Source organism: Culex pipiens, chromosome 2 (genome assembly GCF_016801865.2).
Source record: "Culex pipiens pallens isolate TS chromosome 2, TS_CPP_V2, whole genome shotgun sequence".
Classification (NCBI taxonomy): domain Eukaryota; kingdom Metazoa; phylum Arthropoda; class Insecta; order Diptera; family Culicidae; genus Culex; species Culex pipiens.
This window is the reverse complement of record NC_068938.1, coordinates 156268635-156284701: the sequence shown is the minus strand read 5'-3', so window position 1 is coordinate 156284701 and position 16067 is coordinate 156268635. Positions and strand designations below refer to the sequence as shown.

The window sequence follows — 16067 nt, the reverse complement described above, 5'->3', positions numbered from 1 at the left end:
CATCATGAGACTTTCTTTTGTGCTGACGTTATAAATAAACAAAGTCGATGTTATGAATTGAAAAAAGTTCTACCATTGTTATATTCTTTAGTAAGAAAGGCTCTGTCTCACCCCAGGTGGGATTGAATCGGGTTTTTTCACTTTATTAATGAATTTTTATAAAATACTGAAATTTTCAAAAATAACCTATTTTTATTTTCGAAAATACTCAAATTTTCAAAATTTGCAATATGGGTATCAAACGAATTGAAATTTTGTATGTTTTTTCAATTTACTGGCTTTTGTTTGGAAAATATTAAAATTTTAAAAAATTACCGTATTTTTTTTCGAAAATACTAAAATTTTCAAAATATGCCGCTAAGCGAAATTTCTAAAGCTTTTTCAATTTATTACAGTTTTTTTTAAATACTAAAATTTTCACAAATTAACGTATTTTTTTGAAAATAAGTTTTTAAAATATGCACAATTATGTTTTTAGTTTTTTTTTCGAAAAAATTCTGTAATTTTTGAAAGTTTTAGTGTTTTCCAAAAAAAACCCATACCCATATTGCAAATCATGAAAAATTTAGTACTTTCGAAAAAGAATGTGAAAATTTTAGTATTTTCAAAAAAACTCTTTTAATGTGAAAAAGCAAACCAAATTTCGCTTTGTTCGATACCCATATTGCAAATTTTGAAAATTTGAGTATTTCCGAAAAATACGGTATTTTGTGAAAATTTTAGTTTTTAACAAAACAAAAAAAAACACTAATAAAGTGAAAAAGCATACACAATTTCGCTTCGTTTGATACTTATATTGCAAATAATGAAAATTTGAGTATTTTCGAAAAAAATACGGTATTTTGTAAACAATTTTGAGTACGTCCATTAGAAATATCGAAATAGCGACAACGATAACGAAAGAACTATCGTTATCGAGCCTCGATAATTTTATCGTTAACAACCTTGGTATTGATATAACCAACATAATTAGAAAAAGTCTTCTTTTTCTGTGTCCAAATCAAAGCTACTCTCGAGCTCTAAAGTTACATCAAACCACAGACATTCCAATCTCTGGTTGTCCAAATTAGAAAACATCCTGCGATTCATTCGCCACTCCATCTTTTTATTTGATCAGCATCCTCCCATTTTCTGTTTGCCCCTCTCCAATCCGACAATTTCCATCCAGTTCGATCCGGCTTTATTTTTAGCCCAGCCCGATATCAACCGGTCAGTGCCGTCGTCATCGTCGTTTGGCGCCCTGGGGTGGGAATGCACTTACATGCACTTTGCAGTAGAGCAAAAGCACTGCAGTGTGGTTACACATCTCCCCTGTCTGGATAAATGGGTAATTTAATTAAATTTACTCTAGTGCACTTTATCTTCATGTGTAGAAGAAGTTGTGTTTCCTGAACTTCTTCCAACGCGGACCCGAACAGGAACGTAGCAATGTGTTATCGTTACCAGAAATGAGGAAAAAACTTTTTCCTGGCGAAGTTTTTTCCAATCTCCAGCTACCCGTGTTTCCCGGTCAGCCGGCAGCTACTTTCAACTTTTCGACGACTGGAAACTCCCAGCACACCGCCCGGTCATTTGTCTTAGCCGGTTGACCAGCTGGTTGGCCGCCGCCGATCTACCGGGTGGGTGTGGCAAAACACGTGGAAACATATTTCCGCGCCCATCATCGCTTGGGCAGACCACGGCATCGGAGATGAAAGCGTGATTTAATGGCTTTCCGATGGCCACCGGGTTCGTCCGAAGCGGGTTTTGGACTATTTTTCATGCCTCCGTCGGTGACGTTGGCACCTGGAACCGGAGATGGATGGCGAACACGACGCCAACCGGTATGCCGAAGGAAGTAATTAGCTAATTTTTCATTGTGAGAACGTGACATGGGCGTTGGTGAGAAGGGTTTAATTTCTCACGATTGTGTTTCATTTATCTTTGAGAAATGGCAGTCTTGAACTGCGAACTTGGCAGTTTAACAGGGCTTTACAACCTTTACAGAACCCCAAAATTTGATTTTTATCTTGAGACATTCAACAAAAACCGGAAAAAAATGCATTGTTGTCACCCTTCATATGAAAGAAGTTTTGATCTGATCGTGCTATCTCGACACACCCTGCAAATTGCAGCAAGTGCGGAAACTGACCAAAGTGATTTTAGTCAGAACACGTTTGACACACGTACCTGCCCGAATACTGTAAACATTTTTGATTATAACTCGAGACTCCGGCAACCAAATTCTACCAAACTTTGGAACACTGCACGTAATGGTCTGCCAGAAAAATGTGTCTGTTATTGTTTACATAGCGTGCTCTAATTTTTGTTTATTCAAGGTCAAACATTAAAATACGTTTTTCTTGGAACGCCAAAAAGCGACGTGCGACAAGGTAGCACGGTCACAACGCTAGTCAAAGTTAAAGAATCATTTTCATCGGAATGTGGTTAATGAAGAGTTATGACTCTGTTGTATTGCATATCGGAAGATGTATTACAAGCTAAGACAAAGTTAGAATATCTTTGAAATATCCAACAATATATATTTTTTTAAATCAAAGATTTCCAGATTTGAGTGCAAAAAGATAGTATGGCGCGAGGTCAGGGAAAAGGGTGTGCTCCGGACGACTAGTAAAGTATCGTATTACAACCGTGCCGCGTAGTCTACACCATCTTACCAGGCAGCACATTCACTTTCAACTTGATCCTTGGGTCGGATGCAAAGTGAGGCTGCAGGGCAGGTCGCTCAAATTGCCTTGAGAAACACTCTCTGCGGAGGCTACTCCAGGTCTCTGGTGGAGGTGCAAAAGAAAAAACATAGAAGTACACGACACGGTATGGAACGTGCTACTCAGCAGAGTGTATCAAGTACCCAGAGGGTCCTAGAGTAGCGGCAACAGTAGTCGCTTGAAGAAGTAAGAGTGTGCTCTTGAGGAGGGCGAGAGTGCAGGGCAAAAAAGCAGCGCAGTAATCACATTATTCAAATTCCACGGTCATGTTTAAATCGACAGCAATCACTTTGCCCTGTTTGGAAGGATGCCGTGCCGGGCTGCTACTTTGCGGTAAAGTGGTTAATTGAAACAATAAAGTGTGCTTATGCCGGTGGAGTGACGCGTACTCGGCTTCAGAAAGTTGGAATTTGTAACGACGATGGTGGTGCTTCTGGAGAAAATATGTTTATTTAGTGGAATTCTAAGCTTGTAAACGATGTTTTTCAATCAGTTCTCTGATTTCAACGTTTACGTACATTCAGGTGTACTTTGCCAGACGAAGCGGAACTCTGTGGCAAAATCTCCGCGACAGTCGATTTGTCATGGGAAATTTTGCCCAGCTGAGACCATTTTAGGCGGGGAACCTTATTTTGGCAACTACTATATCGGCCAAAAAGAACAAAGGGGCGCCATCAATCATGTCCAATCAGTCCCCCCTCCGGGGGGCGTACGGGATGCTAATGGCTAGTTGTTGAACAACCTCAACAACAACAGCTCGTTCCACGGGGTGTTGAAATTTCATTAAGTCCGACAGGGACGAGATAGGGATCTGCCGCCAGGTAATTATTCGATTGGTCTCTTTACGATATCCTTGAACTTCTCGGCCAGATTCTTGCGCGGAGATCTTGGAGATCGTTCTGGACTGTCGATGGCAAACTAGTGCAACCGGTCTCGACGACCACGGCTAGAACCTAGGGGAGAGTGGGGAGACTTGATCCCCGGGGACACTTGATCCCAAGCCTGTATCTCGTCAGCATGTGGGTAAAACAATTAGCTTTGTTCTAGAAAGTTGTGCGAAATTGACTAAAACTCATTGTAGAAAACAAAGAAAAAAATTAAAAAATGTTTAGATTGAGTTACACACATTTTTCTAAGAAGTGCTGCAAAAAACATCCAAGAGATCTTTTTTCTTTGTTTTGATAAGTATAGAAAACACTCAAAAATTATTCAAAAAAATATTTTTTATCCATAAATTGTTTGATAAACATATCAACTCCAAAACCCTTACGCATTTGACGTTAAATTTATCGTCATACTATTATTACAATCAATTTTTTAAAAAAGTGCGTTTAGGGAGACTTGATCCCTGCATTTTTACAGTCACTGGAATCAGCCTCAAGAATAAATAATTGGGCTGGGTTTTCGTTCATAGTTTCCTTTAGTATAGTTGTACATAACTTACTGCAGTTTGAACCATTTTTCAAAAGTTTTGTAAACAAAAATCACCAGCTTTTGTAAACATGCTTAATTTTGGTCTAAAAAAGAAAATTTGAAGTTTTTAAATATTTTGCATGCTAAACTTGTTATATTTTGAACACAAACGTACAGGTTTAATGTGAAATTACTGTAACTTATAGAAAATTCAAAGTTTGGATGAATAAGAAACATTTTGCTTAAGATTTCTTCAAAATGTTGAAAGGGGGATCAAATTACCCCTAACATTTTGAAAATGCCGGTTTAAAATATTTTTTTAAAACGCTTGCCATTATTCGAAGAGTTTATCTGATGAAATACCCTTATCAGCCAAACATAGTTGAATGTTTAAGCTTTCAATTCATGCAAAAAGTTCATAGTTTTGTGAGAAATTGACAGAGTTATGTGCGATACAAAAAAAGGGGATCAAGTCTCCCCACTCTCCCCTACATTACAAAAATTTATATCGATGACGACGCCGGTACCTCACCTGTGAAGTTGTCAAACGGCTGGAATGTAAAATTAATGGCTTTCAAGTTCTACCAACTTCAGCTCAGTGTAACAAGCGAGGCTCAGCGAAAAAAAAGGGTGTTCAAGCTGACGAAAGCTTGGATTTGTAATTTAATATTCTTTAATTGCTAGCGCAATCAAAATTAACGACTGTTGCGAGTTGATTAAAGGCCAATTTAAATGCACTCGCGTCAAATGCGAGTGTGTGTACTTTTTCCGCAAATAACTATACTTAACTCGAAAATATTGCGTTGCTCAAACCGTCAATCTTAGATTGTCATCGCAGAAAACGCATTAAAGTTGTAAAATCATCTCGAGAGTTGTAACTGAGAGAGGGGGGGAAAGTGCACTTTTCCACACGGTCACTTTTATTGCGCCAGCACGACGTCGAGCTGGGGAAAACTTTATGGCTAAGGAAGCGTATATCTCGAATCGAAGATCTACATCTTAATCTAAATAATTTATAATCACCACTCACACTGCCCGGGGGCGTCACGAAATGAATGGGTGCAACCAGATATTAACTTGTTGAACTGAGAAGAAATGAAATGTTTCACTTATTTCAATTTTGTAAAACCTAACAAAAATAGGTGAAACATTTTATTATGACTGTTTTAAATATAAAAAAAAACAATAATTTTTATTATTCTTGTTACTATATTACCACACATTGGGTTTTGATTTTGATTTATTTTAAAGATTTTGTCAGCCAATTATTATTTCTAAAATAGCCAAGCCATAGAAAAGCTCGTTGAGAAACGAGCAATGTCCCTTATTTGGACTTAGTTCCCTTTTTTGAAACATCTTAGGCTATTTCCTCAAAAAATTTGAACGAAAAAAAAATCGTGACATCACCTCCAGATTTATCTTTTAAACAAAAAAAAATGTAAAATCTCATAGAAGTTGCGTGTATTTTTCTTTCAGTGTATTTTTTCTGAAAGCCCGTCAATTTCCTACAAGTTTGTCTTTGACCACTTTTTGATACGATGTAACGGCTTCGAGATACAGTAATTTTTAAATAATAAAATTCAAATATATTTAAAACACTTACGCCCTTCTCAAATGTCATTATCGAGTACAATTGGCTCCATATACACAAAAAGGGCTTACAAAGGCCTAGGATAACATGTCTACAAAGTTTCATTGAAGTACCATAAAAATTACTGATTTGAGCTGGAATTGCTCTGAAGTCTGTAAGGAATAAACAAAGAAAAAACTAGTCAAAAAGTTCAGAAAAATCTTGATTGAAAATTAAGTAAAGCTGTGATACGAAATGGTGGATCTTATTTGAGCCCATAGGGGGATGGCGTCGCTATTTTTAGACCACGTTTTCCACTTTTTCTCATCAAAACCGACTACTTTATCGACTTCATTTTGCTGGGCGAGATAGGACGCCGTCTATTTTTAGACGATGACTCAGCACTTTTACACTCTTGCGTTTAAAAAAAACCAGGTGGCAGCACGATGTAACGCCACGTCCCTATAGGAAATCTGACAGAGAATAAAAAAATCGAGATTCAAGTGGTATGAGCATTGTTCTGCACTCAAAATCAGAAGTACCCCGCAAAAAGGGTTCTATCTGCCCTTTATCTGTCATCCCAAGGAAGAAAAAAAACCCTTTTTGAGGGTTATTTCCACTCTTTTTTTCAAGTTTACCCGGATGACATATAAAGGGTAGACCCCTTTTTAAAGGGTACTTCTGATTTTGAGTGTATGTTTGATCTTCAAGCAAAACATCACGAGTATTTTGTTAAATAGACAGAATTTAGGGCGGAAATAGGTACAAGGCACAACATAGGGACATTTGCCAAAGTTTTGCGACCAGTTGGAAAGTACGCTGAGAAAAATCAGTTCCTCAAATCGTGAACAAGTGTTCATGAATTTTAGAACCACGAACAAAGTGCTCAAATTGCATGGTCCTTTTTAAAGAACGAACCATTGATCACTTTGTTCATGGTTCTAAACAGCTCTTCGTCGCTGTCGTGCTAACTTGTCACACATGCATTTTAGATCATATTGAGTTAAGCACGCCATTTGGTGCAGCTCACAATGCTGGACCGGCCCGTGGCTTAATGGCTACGGCTCCCGCCTCATAAGCGGAAGGTTCCGGGTTCGATTCCCGACCGGTCTCCTTGAAATTATTCGACTATAATTGAACTTTGAATATGAACAAAAAACGCATGGAATCAGGTGGGATTCGAACTCACACCTTTGGATTGGTAATCAGATGCTCTAGCCATTCGGCCACCGAGGGGTTGACACCCCTTGAGTGAATTAATCCGTAGTGGTGGAATAATGTCACAACGTCATTTACTAAATAATACAACAATCCCTCTCCCAACGATTCCTCTACACACACACCACACACCATATTCTATAAATAACTCGAAGTGGTTGGTACGGTATGTCCCCACTTCTTCTTCCCCTGATGATTCCATGAAATGTGGGTTCCGTTCATAGAATCTGTCTCTTGCGGTTAATGCAACGCAGTAGGCCGGGCCGCTTTAGTGAGTGTAATACATTTCGGGGGTTCTCGAAAGTACTGCAATCATTAATAATGACAAGAAAGAACTTGAGGCGTAATCTAACCATAAGTTCTTCCCGGATGCTTTCTTCGGACTGGCTGCGCTTGGGGGTCGTGCATAAACCACGTGGTCTTTTTTTGGGGAATTTTTGACCCCCCCCTACCCCCCATGGTTTTTCGTGGTTTCTGCTGTTTTTGCATATGGGACATTTATGCGAACATGGGCAGTGCAGTTCTTTGAAATAAAGGCAACTTCTCAAAAAAAAAAAAAATATAAAAAACAACCTATTCTTCATTGTCATAATATTTTTGTGAATTTTTCCATTCCTTCAAACATGAGCGGTTCTTTGAAAAAAAAAGTTCGCTTCTGAAATATGATGAAAATTTATTTTTATTTCTAGCAACAACCTTTTTTTGATTGTCATTGTCATTTGACAATATTTTTGTGAGTTTTTCCATTCTTTCAAACATAAGCAGTTTTAAAAAAAAAAGGTTGACTTCTAAAATAGTTTTATATTTTTATTAAACAGCTTATTCTTGACTGTCGTAATGTTTTTGTAATTTTTTCCATTCTTTAAGGTTCTTTAAAAAAGGTTCGACTTCTGAAAATATCATTAAGTTTTTATTTTATTAAAAAAAAAAAACTATTCTTGATTGTCGTAATATTTTTGTGAGCTTTTCCATTCCATCAAATATGAGCAGTTCTTCCAGAAAAAGTTGATTTTTAAAATATTTTTTATTTTATTTTTAAAACCTATTCTTGACTGTTGTAATGTTTTTGTGAATTTTGCCATTCTTTCAAATATGAGCAGTTCTTTTTAAAATACTACGTTTAAAATATTTTGTAAGTTTTTGATTTATTTATAAAAAAAATGGTTGGAATATTTTAGTGACTAATCCAATCTTCCAAATATAAACAGTTAAGAAAAATGAGAAAGTTTTGTTTCTTTAATATTGTTGCAAGTTTTTTATCCTTTTTCAATCTATCTTTCATGGTCACATAAGATCCTCAGAAAATCTGACTCCAAAAATATACCTGCATATATAAATAAAATCGATCGCATTAATTTATTATTAAATATAAATTTTTCAAAAAGTTAAATTTGGCAATTGATTTATCCTTTTTTTAAATTGAAAACATAACTAGCTGAAAGATCAGGAAATTCTTTATAATTTTACAATTTTGATCATACTTTTGGTTGCTAAGATATTTACCGTCAGTGGGGGTAACTATGGGTCAAAAAACGATAAACCTCTCGTAATTAGGGTTGAGTAGTCATCAATGAGACACGGGGAACAATGATACAATGGCTCTCACAAGACGTAGTTTCAACCAATCAGGCTCATATTTGGGGAAAAGGTGTGTCTACTAGATATACGTCTGCCATAATAGTGGCTTTGGTTATGGAAGCTCCCTTGCAAAGTTATTCATACATGTTCGATTCTGGGGTGTAAAAGTAAATTATGACCAAAAATTACATTTTCGCTCATAGGCTGCCATTAACTCAAAAAATAATATTTCTTCAGATTTCTTTCGACATTCCATAAGGCATGAGTTGGGCTACAATGTCCTTTTATTAGGTTTGACCAAAATTTAGAATATACCCAGAATCCAGGGCTGTCTCATTGTTCCCCACTCTTTTCGGCCCATGGGTAACAATGAGACACTTTGATTTTTCTTCATTAAACTTTTCAAAATCTATGGAAATCTTTCAAAACATGAATTGGAAGTGATTTTTGGCATATTTATTGAGTTTGAACTTCATTTAACCAAAAATATAAAGTTATTTGGAAAAATATATGGATTTTACAAAATTTAAATACTTTTTAGTATAACTTTTGTTAACTAAAGTTTCATGTTAACAAAATTGCTTGAAAATGTTCAAAACAAGTCACCTGCAATGGAACAATACAAAAACATGACGTTTTACTGGATTTTTTTTTATTTTCGTAGAGTGTCTTATTGTTCCCCACCTGTCTCATTGTTCCTGCCTAGTGCGTCTACAATGAGACAGTTGAATAACTCTGGCTGTAGACGTCAGATCGATCTCATATTTTGGTCAATGTTAGAACAAATTAAAAGAAAGAAAATGCAACAAAAAGCTCTTTAAAACATGCTAATGAAAAAAATACAAAAATCGTTGAAGTTTAAAAACCAAAAGTGTCTCATTGATGACTACCCTACCCTACTTAATAACAAAAAAACAATTTAAATAACATCGAACATCTTCCAACGTAGATTTATTCTTAGATAGTTTACTAACATTTTCCCAAAATTTGGTGGATTTTGATGAACACTACCTTAAATGCCAATAGTTTCAAAATTGACCCAATCTCACCCCTTAGAGGGGGTGACATTGGGTCAAATGAAACTAAAATGATGCTCAAATACAACGATATGGTATAAACAAGTCATCCAACAGTGTCACTTGTTCGAGGGAAGTGGAGATTTTCAAACATTTAGGTAGTTTTCAAGCAATCCCAACAAAAATTTTAGAAAAAAGATTTTTAAAGAGGTCATTTTTGGCCAAAAACGTACCTCAACTTTAGACAGCTTTAAAAAAAACAGGATTTGCTCTAGGTAGGGGAAATATGCCCATTTTAATCACTCTAAGCCGTTCGACCAATTCTAATCACTTTTGCCGTTTTCCACTATTAAATCAACATTTTCAGATGTATCAACAATGAAGAGTTGCTTGCTCACTTTTATTTGAGCTATTTATTACTTTGGAACAGTCAAAACCACTTTATGAAAGCTGTAATTCATGATCAAAGTGCTGATAGGCCGATAATTGAAATAGGCTGAAAAAGGGTATAGTTCCCCTACGAGATTTTTTCAGCGAAGTCATCTTAAGATGTTCCCTACACAACCCTTTCAACAGAATTAATTTTCATTGAGAAGAACCTGAGAAATGGTAAAATCCGTAAAAAATCACTTTGACCCAATCTCACCCCCCAGACCCAATGTCACCCCCAATGACGGTATGTTGAAAAAAAAATTAAAGATGAGTTTTTTTTAATATTAATAAATATTTTTTTATTTATATTGATCTTTAATGGCGTTACATTAAAATTTTATTCACGAATACTGCCCATGTTCGCAAAAATGTCCCATATGCAAAAACAGCATGCTGAGAAAAACGCTTTTAAAGTTTGTCCCACACATAAGGCCACGTGCTAAATTTTCGCGAAAAAAAAATGGATATCCTCTTAATTTCTAAAACAAAGTACTGGATGTTGTAGGCTTTTTAGAGCGTTCAATTTCCCGGGGTTTCAAATTGCCCGGGAAACGGGAAATTTGCAACAAATTTCCCGGGAAATCCCGGAAATTCTTGAGAAATTTGAAATTTATCTGATCCTGGTTCTGATTTATATTATGCAACAACATTATACAGAATAGCAACTTAATTGGTTAAAATATGTGTGAGTAAAAAAATATATAAATATTCTGAAGCTGTTTTAAAATTCGTTCTAATGAATTGTTATAACACCCCAAAATATGTAACTCATAAGTATGGACTATCTCTTAGATCAAAATGCCAAGCTCATATTCACTTTAATCCTTTTCTCGGGGAGAAGAAAATGGCTTTCGCTCATACGAATGAATATCAATCAGAAAACAATTTTTCGGTGAATTTCAAAGTAGATAAGTATCGTTTGAAAAGAAAAATCGTGACGGGTTATTTTCTAATGTTAGGCGATTCACCTGCAAATGTAGTAGTGAAACCGAAATGTTGAGCGATAATCATGAAATTGTTTTTTTTATTCACATGACAATACAAGGTATCTTGAGATTGAAGTGTATGCATGTCATAAAATTTAATTAGCACAGTTTTTGATGTTTTTTTTATAGAAAATATTTTTTTTGATAGGCCACGTGGTCAGCCGTCGAGCCCCCCCCCTCCCCCCCATGGCCTTTCGTGGTTTTTTTCGGTAAGATTTTCAACCCCCCCCCCCCCTAAGGAGGCCACGTGGTTTATGCACGACCCCTTGTGTTCGATTAGATTAGATTAGATTTGGTGCAGCTCACAATGCCTCACCTTTTGACCTCCACAAATCCCCAAAGTTTGATGTCAATCCTGAGATATTCAATAAAAACCGAAAAACACTCCCTGCATTTTTGTCACTTTTTGTATGAACAAAGTTTCAACCTTGTCGTGCTATTTTGACACAGCCTGAAAATTGCTGCAAATGCGACAAATTGCAAACGGATTTCAGGTCAGAACGCGTTTGACACAAGTACGAACTCCACTACCGTAAACATGTGTAATTATAACTCGGGACTCCAGCAACCAAATTCAACCAAACTTCAGGACAATGCACAGAATGGTCAACCAAACAAAACGTGTTTGTTATTGTTTACATTGCGTGCTCTCGTTTTTGTTTATTCAAGGTCAAACATTAAAACGCGTTTTTCTCGGAACGTCAAAAAGCGACGTGTGACAAGTTAGCACGACAGCGACGACTTGTTCACGATTTTGGGAACTGAACATTCACATTGATTTTGGGAAGAGAACAGGTTCAAAACATTTATTCTTGCCCTCCGTTTTCTGGATCTGGAGTCTGTTCAGGCTCTGCTGATGGAGTTGTAATCGGTGCGGCAGTGGTGGTGGGAGCGGAAGCTTCTGTACTGGATGAAACTGGTGCCGCTATGGTGGTTGAAGCGGGAGTTTCTGTAGTGGTTGAAACCGGTGCCGATGTAGAAGATTCAACTGGAGCCACTGGAGTGGTTGAAACTGGATCCACCGGTGTGGTTGAAACAGCAGCTTCCGTAGTAGTAAGAACCGGCGTAGCTGTAGCGGATGTTTCAGGGGCTGTTGAAGAAGTTAGAATCGGTGCCGCTGTAGTGGTTGCTGGAGACTGCGTTGTTGGTGGAGTCGGTAGTGTCGGAGGAGGACAATCGTAGAACACGGAAACGGGGGAATTCCAGTTGCTAAATCCGATGTACTTTGGTAGAACTCCTGTATCGGTGTACTGCAAGAATGGTAGAACCTCTCCATCATTGCTTAATGTCACCAAATGGTCATTCACGATTGAAAGGGTGAACACGTATGGCTTATTGGGCGAAAGAATTCCACCACTAAGTTGATTTACTAGGATCACATTTTTACTATATTTACTCGGACTGGATCGAACGTACTGTCGAACGGCGTTTCGAGTGTTTTTCCATCCGGAAATAACTGCAAGTAAAACGTTATTCTAAAATGCAAGTGATCGATATGCTGATATGAAAACTATACCGATCTCATCCATCATAGTGTTCTGATAGGGTTCTTCAACCGGGGCAAGCCTGATCACACCATCGTTACTTCCCATGACACCCAAACGAATCGTACGGATCTTCAGTCCAGCTACCTCAACGTCCAAGACGTTCTGGAATTCATCCAGTGCGAAATACGGATTCGGATTCTTGTACGATGGTCCAGTGATGGTGTACTGCTTGCATCCCAAGATCGCTGTATGATGAAGTATTCAAGAATTACGTAACGAATCACAACAAACAAATTTGTAGATACCATCAAAGTCGTTCTGAGCGCTCGTCAGCAGAGCGAAAGCGGCTAGAAGAATTGCTGTGGACCACATTTTCACTTGCAAGATGTCAACTGTACTGATGAAGGTAGCCTTGGGTGTCCATTTATAAGGTCCCGTTACAGAAAGATAAGGGTTTGATGCTGCTTTGACCCCATTTTGCGAAAATATAGTTCACACTTGAATTAAGTTTTGCTGAGCCGGAGATATCTTCTGCAAAGCTATGAATGCGGGGACAGTCCTGCTGGAGTGTTAGAAAATAGTCTAGTCGACTGATAAGAAAGGTGAATGGATTTTCTTGGTGATTTTGGAGTTAGATACTTCCTGTTTGTAAGAACGAATCTGGGACAAATTACTTGATTTTTGCTGTGAACGTTGTTTTGTAGTTTAGATTGGTAGTTTGGACTCAGATATTATTTAGTTTGGTATCGATAAACTCGTAGAAGATACAGATTTGGTACTTCCTTATTCAAGCAATCTATAACTTTACAACTCTTAATAGAAACTTCAAGCTAATCTATTAAACAGTTTCAACCAAGCCAGCAAAACCCTTTCCAGTGGAAATTGATTAGAAATGCATCGAGCCAAGCTATAATTTATGCTTTCCCAGCGCGTTTGCGGTAGTTTTTCGCAAACAGCTATAAATTATCAGCTTGCACAGCTATGGAATTGGGTCTCACTCGTTGCAAGTTAGTTCCAAGGTAACGAGTCAATTAATTAATGCAATAATTTGAATAACCCGTGTTTAGCGGGAAATTTTTCTCATCTCATCTTCATACAGCTTTGATGAAGATAGTTCCTCGTGAATGTGTGTGTGTGTGCGTGCGGGGGCTTAATTAAGGGATATGGAACGAGATAATAACCGCTTCTTCGCTTTACCTATGCAAGTTGAATGGCTTTGTGCCATTTTTGGATGTGAGCTAATCAATCTTTTTCGCTTCTTGTGGCGTGTTTTGATCAAGTTTAAAAGGTTTTAATTGAATTTTAATTATTATAAAAAACCTTAAAAAAATGCAAACATAATTCCTTAAATTGGCAAAATGTTGTGAATTTTATTTTCTTATTCAAACACATTTGTAGAATATTGTGTATTTTTAATTTTTCTGGTTTTTTTGGCGCTTGAATGCATTTTCTCACTCTTGAAAAGTTATTAAAGGGCTTAGCTCAATCCCCAGCCTGTAACTACAATCGACTAAGAGCATCTTCACCGTGTGGCGCCTACGACGACATGATAATTCGCACCCCATGACAGGCGGTTTCACTGGTCACGCCTGAAGGTATCAATTACACTAATCGCTTCTTCCTCAGCGAGACATACATCATGCAAGGTAAGGGACAAACCGGGTGATAAAAGCCATACAATGTATAAACGAAAAAAAATGAAAAATTCTTTAAACTTGTAAATGCGATTATTTAAACCCATTCCATGACATCGTGACTCGGGTGGCACGTCGTTAGATTGTTTGAACATAACATGACAAGAAATGCAAATACTGAACAAATTTCCAGAGGACCAATCCAATAATTGATTACAAAACACCAATTTAATCGAGGAAAGCTCACCGTGTGTCCACTCCAACCCCAAAACCAACCTGCACAGCAAACCACAGCCTGCAATCGCATCTTTGGCCCCAACCGGACTAATCCCTTTGCCTTGGTCAGCAAACCAGTTTACAGCTCGCCCAACCGATCAACCGAAATCCAATCGCCCAAAGCGATACTCTAGCTCTCTACCCAGGACGGAGCAGTGGAGAACTTATCGAATCACGCCGAATTAATATGCAATTATTTAATTAATTCTTGGGTGCTCTTGGGCTGCTGCGCGGTTTGGTGGCAGGTCCGCGCAAGGCTTGTTCGCCGCAAGCCACAATGTGTCTCAATTTCGTCCCGTTCACGGAGCGGACCAGACCAGAAACGAGCAACATAAAAGTCGTGATTGACCGCGCGAGATTTCGTGGCGAGCGGGTTCAAGTGCAGAACTTTAACGTTGCAGACTGGAGAGGCTGGTTGCGGTTTTTGATTGGGGTCCCCGGTTTCGAGCTCCGATTTGTTGCGACGGGGTAATTGATTTATTTGGTCAGGACTTGAAGTTGTGACCTGGGTGGATTGGTTTCGGAAGCCGGTGTGGAACGACGGTTGTTTATTTGTTTTGGGAATTGCTGCCTTGCCCTGGTTCTTTCAAGTGCATTATGTTTGCTTCTGATTATTTTGTTTATGCAAATGCAATGAAGTGAATCTTAAGGGGAACTTGGAGAAATGTTGTGCGCAATTCTCTACCTACTCACACGAAATCGGGAAAAGTTGCTCCGACCCCTCTTCGATTTGCGTGAAACTTTGTCCTAAGGGGTAACTTTTGTCCCTGATCACGAATCCGAGGTCCGTTTTTTGATATCTCGTGACGGAGGGGCGGTACGACCCCTTTCATTTTTGAGCATGCGAAAAAAGAGGTGTTTTTCAATAATTTGCAGCCTGAAACGGTGATGAGATAGAAATTTGGAGTCAAAGGGACTTTTATGTAAAATTAGACGCCCGATTTGATGGCGTACTCAGAATTCCGAAAAAACGTATTTTTCATCGAAAAAAAAAAACACTAAAAAAGTTTTTAAAATCCTACCATTTTCCGTTACTCGACTGTAAAATTTTTTGGAACATGTCATTTTATGGGAAATTTAATGTACTTTTTGAATCTACATTGACCCAGAAGGGTCATTTTTTCATTTAGAACAAAATGTTTCATTTTACAATTTCGTGTTTTTTCTAACATTGCAGGGTTATTTTTTAGAGTGTAACAATGTTCTACAAAGTTGTAGAGCAGACAATTACAAAAATTTTGATATATAGACATAAGGGGTTTGCTTATAAACATCACGAGATATTGCGATTTTATGAAAAAAAGTTCGGTGGTTTAGTGGTTAGCGTGGTAGCCTCTGAACCCCAGTATGGCCTGGGTTCAATCCCAGACGGACCCGGTGGCATTTTTCGAGACGAGATTTGCCTGATCACGCCTTCTATCGGATGGGGAAGTAAAACGTCGGTCCATTTGCGTAAAAGAGGTTATGAGTGACTCACCACACATAACCTTCGGACGCCTAGAAATGAGCAGAAACTTGCAACAGAGCCCACAAAAGACCCGGGGGTCGTAAAAGTGGATTGCTTTGCTTTTTTGAGTACGCCATCAAATCGGGCGTCTAATTTTACATAAAGTCCCTTTGACACCAAATTTCTATCTCATCACCGTTTCAGGCTGCAAATTATTGAAAATCACCTCTTTTTTCGCATGCTCAAAAATGAAAGGGGTCGTACCGCCCCTCCGTCACGAGATATCAAAAAACGGACCTCGG

The 16067-nt window shown here is 37.9% G+C and overlaps 2 protein-coding genes across 2 annotated transcripts in view; both read right to left on the bottom strand.

Moving 5' to 3' along the window:
• Positions 1–16067, bottom strand: part of LOC120428762 (Ig-like and fibronectin type-III domain-containing protein 1) — a 382047-nt gene that overhangs the window by 25921 nt on the left and 340059 nt on the right. The window lies entirely within an intron of this gene.
• Positions 11260–15067, bottom strand: LOC120428590 (mucin-5AC-like). Its single transcript, XM_052707773.1, has 3 exons — positions 12714–15067; positions 12438–12653; positions 11260–12377 (listed from the first exon to the last, which is right to left on the bottom strand). Exons 1-3 carry the CDS (start codon positions 12778–12780, stop codon positions 11728–11730), a joined length of 933 nt encoding a protein of 310 aa, XP_052563733.1. The 5' UTR covers positions 12781–15067; the 3' UTR covers positions 11260–11727.

Bases quoted from the DNA above. Each gene is read 5' to 3' on its own strand.
- LOC120428590 (XM_052707773.1), bottom strand. From the start codon at position 12,780: ATGTGGTCCACAGCAATTCTTCTAGCCGCTTTCGCTCTGCTGACGAGC. The intron at 12,654-12,713 runs GTATCTACAAAT...TTCATCATACAG, and splicing joins CGCTCAGAACGACTTTGATG to CGATCTTGGGATGCAAGCAG. The intron at 12,378-12,437 runs GTATAGTTTTCA...TTTTACTTGCAG, and splicing joins CACTATGATGGATGAGATCG to TTATTTCCGGATGGAAAAAC.